Raw genomic sequence first — 12,845 nt, 5'->3', positions numbered from 1 at the left:
GTGCAAAATATCATAAGCAAAGGAATAGCAAGTGCAGATGACATAAGGCCAAGAGAGCATGCTGAAATGGCTCACCAAGTTTATAACTGTGTGTGTGTGTGTGTGTGTGCGCGCGCGCGCGCGTGTGTGCACGTGTGTGTGCGTATGTGCACTTGAATATTGGGCCCAGATAATGCTCTGCCTTGAGGGAAGAAACTGCATTTATTTTAGTCATCATTGTAATCTAGGATTAGCACAATTTCTAGAACATAGAAGATGCTGAACTTTAAGAAATCTTATAAACAGAATTACACAGACCTCCCACAGGCTACGTGTCCCAGGACAGCTGTGAATGCAGCCCAATGCAAAGTCATAAACTTACTGAAAACAGTATATGAGTTGTTTTTCGTTTTGGTGGGGGGGGGTTGGTTTTTTTTGCAAGGAGATTTTGTTTTGTTTCTGCAACTTGATTGCTCTGCTGGAGCATGAACTTTGTGGATGATATTCTATCACAGTGCCAGAGGGTGGACACACCTGTGTGGTCTCCACTCTTTTCTCTCCCACACCCTCCTTTCCAGGTTCCCTTGACAGCACCTGACTCCATTATTAAAACTTAGCCTCCAAGGAACCGTGTTGGAAAACCACTGCAAGAAAATGTAATATATCAAGATCTTGTATGTTTTAGAATTACATGATATTGTATATATGATTTATACCCTCACTCTTCATTTACCTCTTAAGACAAAATTAAAAACTTATATTGGGGCTGGAGAGATGGATCAGTTAAGAGCACATACTGCTCAACCAGAGGGCTCACATTAGGCAGCACACAGCTGACTGTACAGCTCCAGTGGTATCCAATGCCTCTGGCCTCCATAGGCACCTGCACTCATGCACACATAGCCATGAGTGTGTGCGTGCACACACATGCAGACAGACACACAACTTAAAACTTTTATGTAGACAGGTTTTAATGGTGTGTGCCTTTAGTTCTAGCCCTAGAGAGGCACGGCAGGCAGGTGGATCTCTTGAGTTAGAGGCCAAGCTGGTCTATATAGCCAATTCCAAGAGAGCCAAGGCTGCATGGTGAGACATAAGACCCTGTCTCAAAACAAACAAACAAAAAAAAAAAACACCTTTCATCTGTATATACTAGTGAGTATATTTTTACATATTTTTTAAATGGTAAACATTTTTCATGGTTTTAAACAAAGACTCTGGTGGTTATTTATAACAGATACTAAAAAGATTTTGAGCTTGAGTGATTCTCATGTCTGTGTTTTCCAGACCGTTTGGAGGGTGACAGATCTGAAGGTTCGGGTCAGGAGAATGAAAATGAGGATGAAGAATAAAGGACTCTGTGCAAGCACTTAGATGTTCTGAAATTTGTATACGACATTTATTATATTTTTTTTTCTTTACAGAACTTTAGTGCAATTTAAGGCTATGGTTTTTTGGAGTTCTTCCCCATTTTTTGGGATAACCAAACATTGGTTTGGAATGAGTGTGTGCATGAGTTGGGAGAGTGTGTAAAATAAAACAAGCAAAATGTTTTTGAAACTTTTGCCGTGTATGGAGTGCTAGAAAATGCAAAGTGCAATACTTCCCTAACCCTCAGATTGGGAGCTTGGATCAGTGTTGAAAAGTCATTTTCATTGTTGTGAAAACGTTGGTTCAAATAAATTTCTACACTTGCCATTTGCATGTTTGTTGCTTTCTAATTAAAGAAGTTGGTTGTTTTAAGATCCTAAATTTGACTTTTTATTTAATTCTTTGCTACTCTGACCCATATTTTCCAGTCATTTATCTAACAAAAGAGGACTTGTTCTGTTCTCTGCATTTAGAAACCTTTTCTGTCTTGACCTCTGTGTGTGTGATCAGATCCCATTTCTCTTCGCAAGGCCCTTTTCTTCGCCTTGCACTACTGTCTCACAATTTGTGGTACCTCATCTGAATCGTCACTGAGCCTTAGGGATGGTTCGCACTAACACAAGCTGAAGGTGCTGTAATTCTGGTCCACTTCTCTGTCCATGTTCCTGACTTCACCACAGTTAGCTGACTGTAGCATCCACATCCACTCCATGCCCAGGCCTGCGTGTATCTTAGTATTTGCCCTGATCTGTTCCATAGATATGACCTTTTCCGTCTCCTGTCTACTTGTATTTCCATCCATCTGATTACATATACACATCTCTCTAATCCATTTACAAAAATTGTGTATTTATATTCTTTCTAATCGTCATCTACACAAGCATCCTTGGAAGCTCATATTAAAAGCCTCTTCCAGAAAGTAGACCTGTCAGATAGGATAGATAAAAATACTTTGGCCTGCAGAGTGGTGTATTTGTTGTTTAGTGAGACAAAAGGACTACTTCAAAAGCAAAAGCCCCCCGGCCCACATCTGGTAGTGGCTTTCAGACCCTGCACAGCTGCCTGACAGATGGAAGGCCAGAGCCAGCACAGATCTTTTATGGCCTGCCATAGGCATCTCCAGCATGGGGCCCTCTGTCGGTATTTGCTATACCAGCTGCTTTTGTTGAAAGCAGTTCACTTTTAATTAATCAGCAAGTAGCTTAACTGTTCCTGTCACATTCAGCAACCTAAATATCCTGCCAGAAGAACCGACTGAACCAGATACTGAAAATAAGACATAACCTGTCTCTAGCTGGGCCATGAGCATGCTCAAAGGTATAGCAGCATAGAGCCATCTCTGTAGGAAACAGACCTTCTCCCCAAGAGAATACCTGCTGCTGCCAGAAAATAGTTAGCTTTGCCATGGAAGAAAGTAAATGCTACATAAAACCAATAGCATGGATTTGCTGGAGGACAGAGTGCTGGTCAAAGGGTAGCTGGTAGGAAAAGGTTAGAACAAAAGCAGATGGCAGGTGTCTACAGTGGCGCAGTATGCCGTGGGGGTACAGCATCTGTGTGTGTTCTCTTCATTTTCCTGTGAACTTGAAGCTGTTCTATCAATACCAGCAAAGCAATTATGTAAACAACTGGTGTTCATTCTTAGGAACAGATCAACTAGACAAGGAACAGGCCAATTAGACAAGCAGTTAAGGGTATAGCAAAGACAGAATTAAGTCCCAGCCACTTCCAAGAGTCAGTGGAGGAGAGGCAGAAAGTTAGGAGACTGGCCCCAGGGTTCACATACACATTCCAAATAAAAGCTGGTGTCAGTCTGAACAGGTGAGGGAAGAGGAAACGATGAATCTTGTGTAAAGGAAGACTGAATAGGTAGGTGGGTGGGTGGGTGGGTGGGTGGATGGATGGATGGATGGATGGATGGATAGATAGATAGATAGATAGATAGATAGATAGATAGATAGATAGATGAAAAATACTAGTTCATTAAACAGGCTTAAAAGCTGGTAGTAGTGGCTTTAATCCTAGTACTTGGGAGGCAGAAGCAGGATGATCTCTGAGTTTCAGGCCAGCCAGGACTACACTAAGAAAGAAAAATCAGGTTTAGAGGTCTTGAATATGGTAAGCAACAGTTATGCAACCCAATACTCATTGAGTTTAATCACCTTGGGGAATTAAAATGTATTAATGGATCTATCCAAGTGACTTTAATATGGGGATCCTCACTCCTAATTCTGCAGTAAGTTCCCTCTTGCTGCTCAGTCCTTTTAGCCCATGGAGAGTTGAGATAGGAATAGGGCTGTGGGGAGTGGGGGAAGGACAGGCACCCAAAAATGTCCATAGACCACAAATTCAAGTGCAAACTGACAATTCACACATTCGAGAAACATTTAATCAGGTAAACAAAACTTGTCTAAATACACTTTTACTTAGCCATAAATACTGATTTATATATAATAACCCTAGACAATTTTATCTTCAAGAACATCATCCAAAACTTCAAGTTAAATGTATTTCAGGGTTAGCTTAGGTTTATATTTCTGAAGTTTGGTTTTTAACCACTTCTTCCAGGTATACATCATCAGAACAGCACACAGGACTCTCCTTGAGCATGGCTATCCCATAGACATCCATTTCCAGGCACGAAGGCTTTCTGGCACACTTGGCATGGTCTTGTCACCCAAGTCCCCTGAGACTGTCCTTTCCTCTGGGAGGAGCTGGCTCATCTGTGATCTCTGGCATTTCAAACAGTGGTAGATTGTGTGCCAAAATTACACTGACCAAAGTTGTGCTTGTGGTAACCTTGTGCAGACTGGTGTATGTGCTTTGAAGTCTTTCAACAGAGGATCACCTGGCCTTGGGCCTTCAAGGCCATGTTTTACATCACTGAAACACCTTGGTTCTTCCTCCCTGTCTAAGAAAGCCAGCTGACCTACTCTGCTAAGGATGATTTTTAACCCGCCTGTGCCTCCTTCTCCTTGGGCTACAAAGGCTTGTTCCTTCTCAGCCTCATGACCAAGACCTAGGGATTTGGCTGTGCCTCTGCTTTACCTCATTTTGAGACACAGCATTCCTATGGCCTTCCTGAATTCTCATCTCCTCTGTCCCCAACCCACAAGAACAGTATCTCCTGTCCCTCCTTGTAGTCATTTATGGCTGGTCACATCCATGTTCTTGTGGTCCTCAGGCTTCCTCAGGTTCTGTACATTCCAGGGAGTGGCATGGACACCTATACCTCCTCTGCCTCTTTCATCAGTCTTGGAAGATAAGAGCTCTGGGAGCTGGGAGCCAGACACTGTCACTGCTGGACTGAGTGGTCCTCAGCACCTGAAGGCATTGGGGTGAGGTGAAGGAAAGCCTTTCTGGGTATAGGGAAGGTCAAAGTTGAGTTGACATAGATTCTATATATCATCTTTAATTTGGGGTACTGAAGAAATATTTCTTTTTCATGTGAGCAGGTCATTAATGTGGCAGGAAGGCTTAACTAGAAAAGCTCATTTTTGTTCCTACCCAGCCTTTTCAGCCTCCTCTCTATTATAGCCTTCCCTCCGCCATCACTCCTTCACCCTCATCAAGTCCTTTTATACAAATAGCAAGTAATTCCCCCAGGGCAGCAACCCTCAACACAGGTAATTATCCTGAACTGGATAACATCTCTTTTGAAGGTTCTCATGTATTAAAGATCCCTGTAAAACAGGAAGGATTCTACCCCATCAGTTACCCCAAACAGCAAGACCGGTGGCTCAGGTCTGCCTGCACTTACATGCTGTTGTGGATATACTGGGAGCCTTTCTGTAGTCTGCCAAGCACCTTACGCATCCTTGGAGTCTGTATCCCTCTATACAGACAGGTTGCAAAACTTCACTTTACAGATGCTGGAATATTGAGTAATATGCCCCAAGCACCTAGCAAGAAAGTGGCAACATGAGGTCTTAACTCATAGCCATGCCACACCACACTGGCACCATCCCTATTGTGTCCCAACTGCCCGAAGCAAAAAAAAAAAAAAAAAAAGATGGAGCGTTTGAGGTTTTCAATTAGTGCCTAGCATAAAACAGGCTCTTAGGTGCCTTCAGTGAGGCACACACATGCCTCCTCCTGTTTAGCCACAGCATCCTCACTGTTCCTTCCAGACACGGAAACAGACAAAAACAGGCCGAACATGTTTCATGAGGTCATCTTAGGGTCCACTGAGAAAGGTCTCTCTAATCTGCACATCTAAGGGGCACATACTCCTCTTGGAATAGCACTCGTAATAGTTCTATCTCAACAGACTTGTATGCTCTCTCCGTATCTGCATTCGTTTCCTGCTCTTTTCTAGACCCAATCTACAGCAGTGCTTTATTACAGATACTGGGTTGTCTTGGTGGTGATGGTTTTATTCTTGGCTGAAAGATGAAATCAGTTACACAAATGAGACTCTAAGAACATTAGCACCAATGGGCCACTGTCTTTACTGTCCTCCGCCCTGCCTGTCCCCAGAGTAGTGGTTTGTTTAAGATCACACAGCTCTGTGCAGGAAGTTCCTGTGAGCCCCAACAGGGGTCACACATAAGGATCTATTGTCTGATGGAGAAAGGTCATTGGTTAATTATAATAAAGAAACTGCTTGGCCCTCATAGGTTAAAACATAGGTGGGAGGAGTAAACAGAACAGAATGCTGGGAGGAAGAGGAAGTGAGCTCAGAGGCCATGCTCCCCGTCTCCTGGGCAGACTCGATAGCTCTGCTCTCTGAGGCAGATGCGATTAAGCTCCGACCCAAGATGGACGTAGGCAAGAATCTTCCCAGTAATTCCACCTTGGGGTGCTACAACGTTATTAGAAATGGGCTAGTCCAGGTGCGAGAATTAGCCAGTAAGGGCTAGAGCTAATGGCCCAAGCAGTGTTTAAAAGAATACAACTTGTGTGTTGTTATTTTGGGGCATAAGCTAGCCTGTGGCGGGAGCTGGGTGGCGGAATGCAGCCCCACAGCCCCTTCAACAATTGTCAAGGTCAGGGATTTGTAGTGGAGGCAGGGCTCAGAGGAGCAAGGCTGCAGGTTTATTTTTTGCTCGCCACCGCCATGCTGCTGCCATCTAGTGTCTAAGATTTTGAACTCCAGTTTGGGGTATCTGATCAGGGGAAAAACCGGATGCTGAGCTGTGGTTTTGCCTCCTCGGATGCAATAGGCCCCATAGCTGGCATCTGGAACACAGCACAGGCACCAAGTCAAGGGGAAAGTCTTCGTAACGCAGCAGCAGAGATGGGCCATGGCCTTACAGTGATCCTGTCAGAATCAGGACTGAGGTATTTAAGTAAACAAGTAGCCAAATGCCCCACCTGCCCATACCCATGAGTCCCCTGGGAAAGGCCTGCCACTGCACAGAAGTTTGCAGCTAACACGGCTGCATTTGGTTGGGATGGTGGACTTCTACACAAAGGCAGGTGGCCTCCACAGAGGACGGAAGAGAATGTGTGGAACCACCTCTCCCTCTCGCCCCAGCTCGCTTCTCTCTCGCTCAGTTGGGCAAATCAGAACCCCTGAATATGCGAAACCGTAGCTCTGACTCCTACACATCCTAGACTCAATGGAAATGGTTGCCTGCTCGACTGGCCCAGCCCTAAGATCCCAGTTAGAATACTCAGACCCTCTGGAGCCACAGTTCTGCCATGACGACCTGATGCTCTGCACCCACAGAAGCAGCCCCTCCTCTCTGAAGTGGTAAACACTGATGTTACTGCCCCAAGCTTGGTGAGGTGCTTTACAGCCTGCAGTGTTGGGGAGATGGGTAGGCCTTGCTCCATTAAAAGGCATGGGTTTCCGTTAAAAACAGTAAAACTTCCGTTTTCTAGGTTGGTTTGGATGATCTCTTCTTGTATGCCAGTGAATCGGGGGTCCGCCAGTAGGACTCAGAAGCCTCAGCATCCTTCCCATAAACCCTGGCCCAGGGCAGTCAAGAAAGAGCTCTCCACCCTTTGAGTCTTAAGGCAATCTATTGTACTAACCGGCAACCCATACCTAGAGGGCAAGGCCTCTGCCATCTTCTGCTTCTATGTATACTGATTAATTAGGGATGTGGTCTCCCCAGACACCGGACAAGTACTAAAACAAGAGAACAGCATAGAAAGAGCACAGAAATGCTGCCAGGAGCGAGAGCAATGCCTGTCCTCTACTCCCTGCTTCTCCACCCCAGATCCTGCCAATCCCCTGCACAGCTGTCCTGGAGTAGGTAGTGTTGACAAAATCATCCACACAAAGGCAAACGCCAAGCCTCATGAAATGTCTTTGGGGGCTGCAGACCAGGAACAATAGGAAAAACATACTGTCACACCACGAGCCAGGCAGCCCACGGAAAACACTTGAAAAGTAATTCACTCTAGAGTGTTTGCCTGTTGACAGATACAGAAAGGTCTTGGGTTCTCTTCCTTTGTTTTGTAAAATGGAGATAGATCCCTGATCTTAGCTCATCTCAGCACCCAGACTTAAGAGAAGCAGGGAAGGCTGTCTTCCCGATGACCACAGCAAGTGCTCAAAGCCCAAACTTCAAGTTCCAGCTCAAGGAGAAAGGGTTGGGGATCCAAGCTACAGAATGCCACCTCCTCCCCCACTGTGGCCTCAGCTGCGGCACCCTCTTCAGACCCGTGTCTCAGTAGTCAGCATTTAGGACTGCCCTAAACAGCCAATCGGTGCAAAGATACAAGGCCAGAGTGTGCATGTAGCTCTGTGTGTGTTCATTGCGGACAACCTCAAAAGTCTACAAATGCTGGTTCAACCACGGGTCATGTTCAGTTTGTTCCCATCTCTTAAATTACAAATTGAGAAGACATCAAAGATCGGAGCTGGAAATTATCTTGGAGATTACTTGTTCCAGCTCCTCCCTCCTCTCTCCCATGTCTGCAAATGGCCCAGTGCAGGACAGGATGTTCCAGATGATACACAGACAAAGACCAAGCTGGGCCAGGAACCCAGGCTGTGAACTCAACTCCGGCTTCTACCTTGTGCCCTCCCCAAAGATGCAGTGACAGTCACAATTGCTCCTGGGAATTGAGGCCAACATGTTCGTCAAGCATCTCCCACATCTCCTATGTGAGAGATTTTCCCCCCAGATTCTTCCCTGCTGTCCGTGACATCACAGCTCGGGTGTTAGTGGTGTGTCCTATCGCCTGGGTTTTTAATTTGGGGAATTAAATGTCTGGTACTCACCCTTGCCTTTTATAGTGGTTTCTCCCTTCTTTTCAAATACTAAAACATCTGCCAACAAAGAGGTGGGTGGGGTGGCCCCATCTTGGGTGGTCTGTGGGCTGCTCCTACAGGCCAGCAGCAGGTGCCGCCAAAGACCAAATCCTATTTAGGGTGGAAGATATAGGGTGTCTGTGTAAGGTGCTCTACTCCTGGGTGTCTCTCTGGACTGTTTGTATTTAGTCTAGTATATGTGGCCCCATGCTGCCTGCATCAACCACAGAGAACCGCAGATGGTCTTGTGTGCCGTGAGGCGCACTGAGTAGGGACTACCTCTGAGACCATGAGCAGTTAGACCAGCAGGATACTGGTGAAGACAAGATCCACATGGGGGCTTCCCTTTAAACCCATCGCCTCCAGTCCTCCCAAAACTGCAGCGACATCTCCGTTTCTTTCCAGCGTGCTTTGGAAGCCTCATTCCAGCCCAGGGACCCTGATCCCTGATGCAGCACACGTGTCTTCACAGCAGACACTGAGGAAGGGCTTTCAGTCCTCCTGGCTGCACACCCAATGTTTCCTTCCCGGCGTCTGGCCCTCTGTGAGGGGTGACGTCTTCCAGGGCCTTCGCACAGGCACCAGTACCAGTAGCCCCCTCTGCGGCTTTCATCTCTGTTCTGCAGCTAAGATGTCCCCTTCCTCAATGCTCTGCAGTTGTAGCCTCTGATTCAAAAGAGTCCTACTGCCTCGACGCCCCCCAAAGCTAGCCCCTGGGACAGTCCGTGCTGTGAACAAGACCCCTGGCAAAGCCTCCTCCCCAAATAAGTTGATTTTGGCCTCGGCTTCAATGGCTTTAGCCAAGCTGGCTGCATAACTGTCCAAGGATTTGTGGACTTCAGCCTTCACATGGAGAACAGAGTTCTTGGCAGCTTCTGTGGGAGAAGACAGAAAGGGGGTTAGCCCAGGAGCCAGGACCCATGACTAACCCAGGAATATGGCCTCTGCTGGCTCACTGCCCCAGGGAGAGGAGTGGAGATAACATGTATGGATATTGACATCAGATTCCCCAGGGTAAAATTCTGGACTTCCCAATTTACTCCCTGAGAAATGCCAGGGTTATTTTCTGATTTAGTTTCCTCATCTATAAAGAGAAGAAATCTCTTTCTTCACGTGGTTACTCTGACAAGTGAATGAGTGAATTCTTCCTAAAACGTTTTATTTTATGTCTCCAAAAGAATTCTCTTCCCGCACCTCCCTGGAACAGCCTAGCAAGTAGCTGTGAACTTAGAAATGTCACGTCTCCTCCTCTCCATTTCACTCAGAGCTTCCCTAAGGGTGGAAAGCCTCGGGTCTGGAAGTGATAGCAACAATTCTATCATCCTATGAGGGATTAGGGACACCCCCCCCCCCCACACACACACGTACACACACCTGCACTGAATAGAAAGAGGAATGGAGGTGGCTTTTAATTCCTAAACCAGAGCAAAACTATCATGGACCTCACTGCCTAAGCTCTCGGGGTATTTGGGGGATCCTCTCCTCCCTTTACATTTTCTGGAGAACACTCTACAGGAGGGAAGGAAGTGAACAGACTTTAGCATCCCTGTCTGGCTCCCTACACAGCAGAGGAGGAGGTATTGTTCCCTCCTAGCAGCAGACCAGCAGAGGGCGCTTTGAGATCTACCCACCCCAGGACACAGAGAGCAAGGCTTGACTCCCGGTGGGAGGTCTGTGAAGCAGTTAGACCCCTTATCCTGCAGAGAGGTAATAGAAGCTCGCAAGGCATCCGGCTAGCTCTGTGAGTGAATCTACTTGGTCAGAGGAGATGCTTCGGTTGGTATATTCCCCTCTGAGCTCCTCTCCCCTCCACCACCTCTCCCCTCAGTTTGGATGGGAATGGGACAGTGTACAAGGAGACCAATAGTGGGTCCATATTTATTTTCATACTCAGCACTTACACCTTAAAACTCTGGGCTTCAGCAGACTCAAGGCTCTGTTATGCCAATGGTAGTCTCACTCGGTGAGATTCTTATACCCGAATAGCCTCAGCGGTTCCTCTGTCAATTGTCTGCCTGGCATGTCTGCGTAGGAAACTAACCCCAACCCCAAAGCAGCACAGATGCTGGATGTTAGTGCAGGAAAGCCCATGCTGGGTGTTAGTGCAGGAAAGCCCATGCTGGGTGTTAGTGCAGGAAAGCCCATGCTGGGTGTTAGTGCAGGAATGCCCATGCTGGGTGTTAGTGCAGGAAAGCCCATGCTGGGTGTTAGAGCAGGAAAGCCCATGCTGGGTGTTAGAGCAGGAAAGCCCATGCTGGATGTTAGTGCAGGAAAGCCCATGCTGGGTGTTAGTGCAGGAATGCCCATGCTGGGTGTTAGTGCAGGAAAGCCCATGCTGGGTGTTAGTGCAGGAAAGCCCATGCTGGGTGTTAGTGCAGGAATGCCCATGCTGGGTGTTAGTGCAGGAATGCCCATGCTGGGTGTTAGTGCAGGAAAGCCCATGCTGGGTGTTAGAGCAGGAATGCCCATGCTGGATGTTAGTGCAGGAAAGCCCATGCTGGGTGTTAGTGCAGGAATGCCCATGCTGGGTGTTAGTGCAGGAATGCCCATGCTGGGTGTTAGTGCAGGAAAGCCCATGCTGGGTGTTAGAGCAGGAAAGCCCATGCTGGGTGTTAGAGCAGGAAAGCCCATGCTGGGTGTTAGAGCAGGAAAGCCCATGCTGGGTGTTAGTGCAGGAATGCCCATGCTGGGTGTTAGAGCAGGAAAGCCCAAGCTGGGTGTTAGTGCAGGAATGCCCATGCTGGGTGTTAGAGCAGGAAAGCCCATGCTGGGTGTTAGTGCAGGAATGCCCATGCTGGGTGTTAGAGCAGGAAAGCCCATGCTGGGTGTTAGAGCAGGAAAGCCCATGTTGATGTTAGTGCAGGAAAGCCCATGCTGGGTGTTAGTGCAGGAAAGCCCATGCTGGGTGTTAGTGCAGGAATGCCCAGTGAGCAGACTTGTGTCCTTGTGGATGGCAGGTTGGCCTCCACTCCCTGATCATATTTCCACAGTCTCCGGAGCTCTCTTGCTCTCCTCATATCTCCGTGTGTGTGTGTGTGTGTGTGTGTGTAAGAGAGCATGTGTGTATGTATATGTGTGTGTGAGTGTATGTGCATGCGTGTGTGCATGTATGTGTGTTGCGTGCATGTGTGTGTGCACATGTGTGTATGTATGTGTGTATGTGCATGCATGTCCATGTGTCTACAGCTGCATTTGTCCCACCTTAGATGCTGCTCGCTCTGAGTCAGATGCCTCAGAATTCAAGACTCAGTGGCACCAGTAGAGCTGTCGTCATCAGTAAGGAGGCAGAGGTGACAAAGCCTTGGCACATTCTGCGGGAAGGGTGTGGCTAAAATCCCCTCCTCGCCCACGTGTTTTACTGAAGCAGCCCCACAAACCAACCTTTGATCTGTTCTACTTCGTCCTCAAATGTCACGGAACTCCTTCTCTTGGGTGGGCAGGTGCAGTGGGGGGCAGGGTTGTCGTCAGACGCATGGTCTTCCAGCAACATCACATCCGTCCCTACGGCAAAGGGCAGATCATGCACAAGTAGTTCAGACACCAAGGCCTCGTCCTCCCACAGCCCAGTGCCTCGTGACCCTGACTGCCAGCCTTCAGTCCCACAGGCAGGTTCAGATGACTGTCCCAAAGCAGATTTCATCCATCCCAGGAGTTTACAGACAGTGACGGGGCTGCCACACCACCAGCTGACCAGGTAAATCTAATCTACTGTCAAGGAAGGAAGGCAGGAAGGAAAGAGGGAGGGAGGGAGGGAAGAAGGTAGGTAGGAAGAAGGAAAGAAGGAAGGAAGGGAGGGAGTGATAGAGGGAGGGAGGGAGGGAGGGAGGGAGGGAGGGAGGGAGGGAGGGAGGGAGGCAGGCTGTCTCTCTTACTCCCCAGACTGTCTCCCCACCCTCAGGCAGAAATCATTCACTCCCTGAGCACTACCTGGTTCTGACTGCACTAACAACTACCTCTCCACAGCCCAAGATTTTTTCAAAAGCTCCCAATGGGGGCTGAGGAGAGGGCTCAGCTTGTAGAGGTTTACAACCAAAAAGACAAAAGCTCCCAGGGGTGCAGAGAGAGAAGAGCTTGGAGTTGCTGCTTCTGTGGGGACTCAAAACCTCTCCCTCTGAGGCCCAGAGCATTGACGAGCACCAGCCTCAGATGCAGCCAAGTTGTCAGGTCTCCAACAGAAATCTGTGAACTAAGTGGATGAAGAGATGCTTCCAGCCTCTGACCATATTGTTCCCAGCCAGGGCCACTCAACAAACGTGCAGGGAGAGGAAGATGGTCAAGAGCCTGG

The 12,845-nt window shown here is 47.7% G+C and overlaps 2 protein-coding genes across 14 annotated transcripts in view; one reads left to right on the top strand and one right to left on the bottom strand.

Annotated features, from left to right (window-relative positions):
• The window catches only part of Dcaf6 (DDB1 and CUL4 associated factor 6), a 111,583-nt gene extending 109,908 nt beyond the window's left edge, over positions 1-1,675 (top strand). For all 7 annotated transcript variants that reach the window (XM_075988474.1, XM_075988477.1, XM_075988476.1 and 4 more), the window contains one exon: positions 1,267-1,675. In XM_075988474.1, coding sequence (XP_075844589.1) covers positions 1,267-1,331 — 65 coding nt within the window. In that variant the 3' untranslated portion in view covers positions 1,332-1,675. The remainder of the gene's footprint in view (positions 1-1,266) is intronic.
• A 602-nt stretch (positions 1,676-2,277) lies between these two features.
• Gpr161 (G protein-coupled receptor 161) overlaps positions 2,278-12,845 on the bottom strand; it is a 47,150-nt gene continuing 36,582 nt past the window's right edge. For all 7 annotated transcript variants that reach the window (XM_075988485.1, XM_075988486.1, XM_075988481.1 and 4 more), the window contains 2 exons: positions 11,942-12,061; positions 2,278-9,435 (listed from right to left, as the gene is read on the bottom strand). In XM_075988485.1, the coding sequence (XP_075844600.1) occupies positions 9,170-9,435; positions 11,942-12,061 (386 nt within the window). In that variant the 3' untranslated portion in view covers positions 2,278-9,169. The remainder of the gene's footprint in view (positions 9,436-11,941; positions 12,062-12,845) is intronic.

The sequence above is a fragment of the Microtus pennsylvanicus genome, chromosome 10 (assembly GCF_037038515.1).
Source record: "Microtus pennsylvanicus isolate mMicPen1 chromosome 10, mMicPen1.hap1, whole genome shotgun sequence".
NCBI classification, from domain to species: Eukaryota; Metazoa; Chordata; class Mammalia; order Rodentia; family Cricetidae; genus Microtus; species Microtus pennsylvanicus.
Note: the sequence above shows the minus strand (reverse complement) of the source record. Positions and strands in the feature narration are given on the sequence as shown.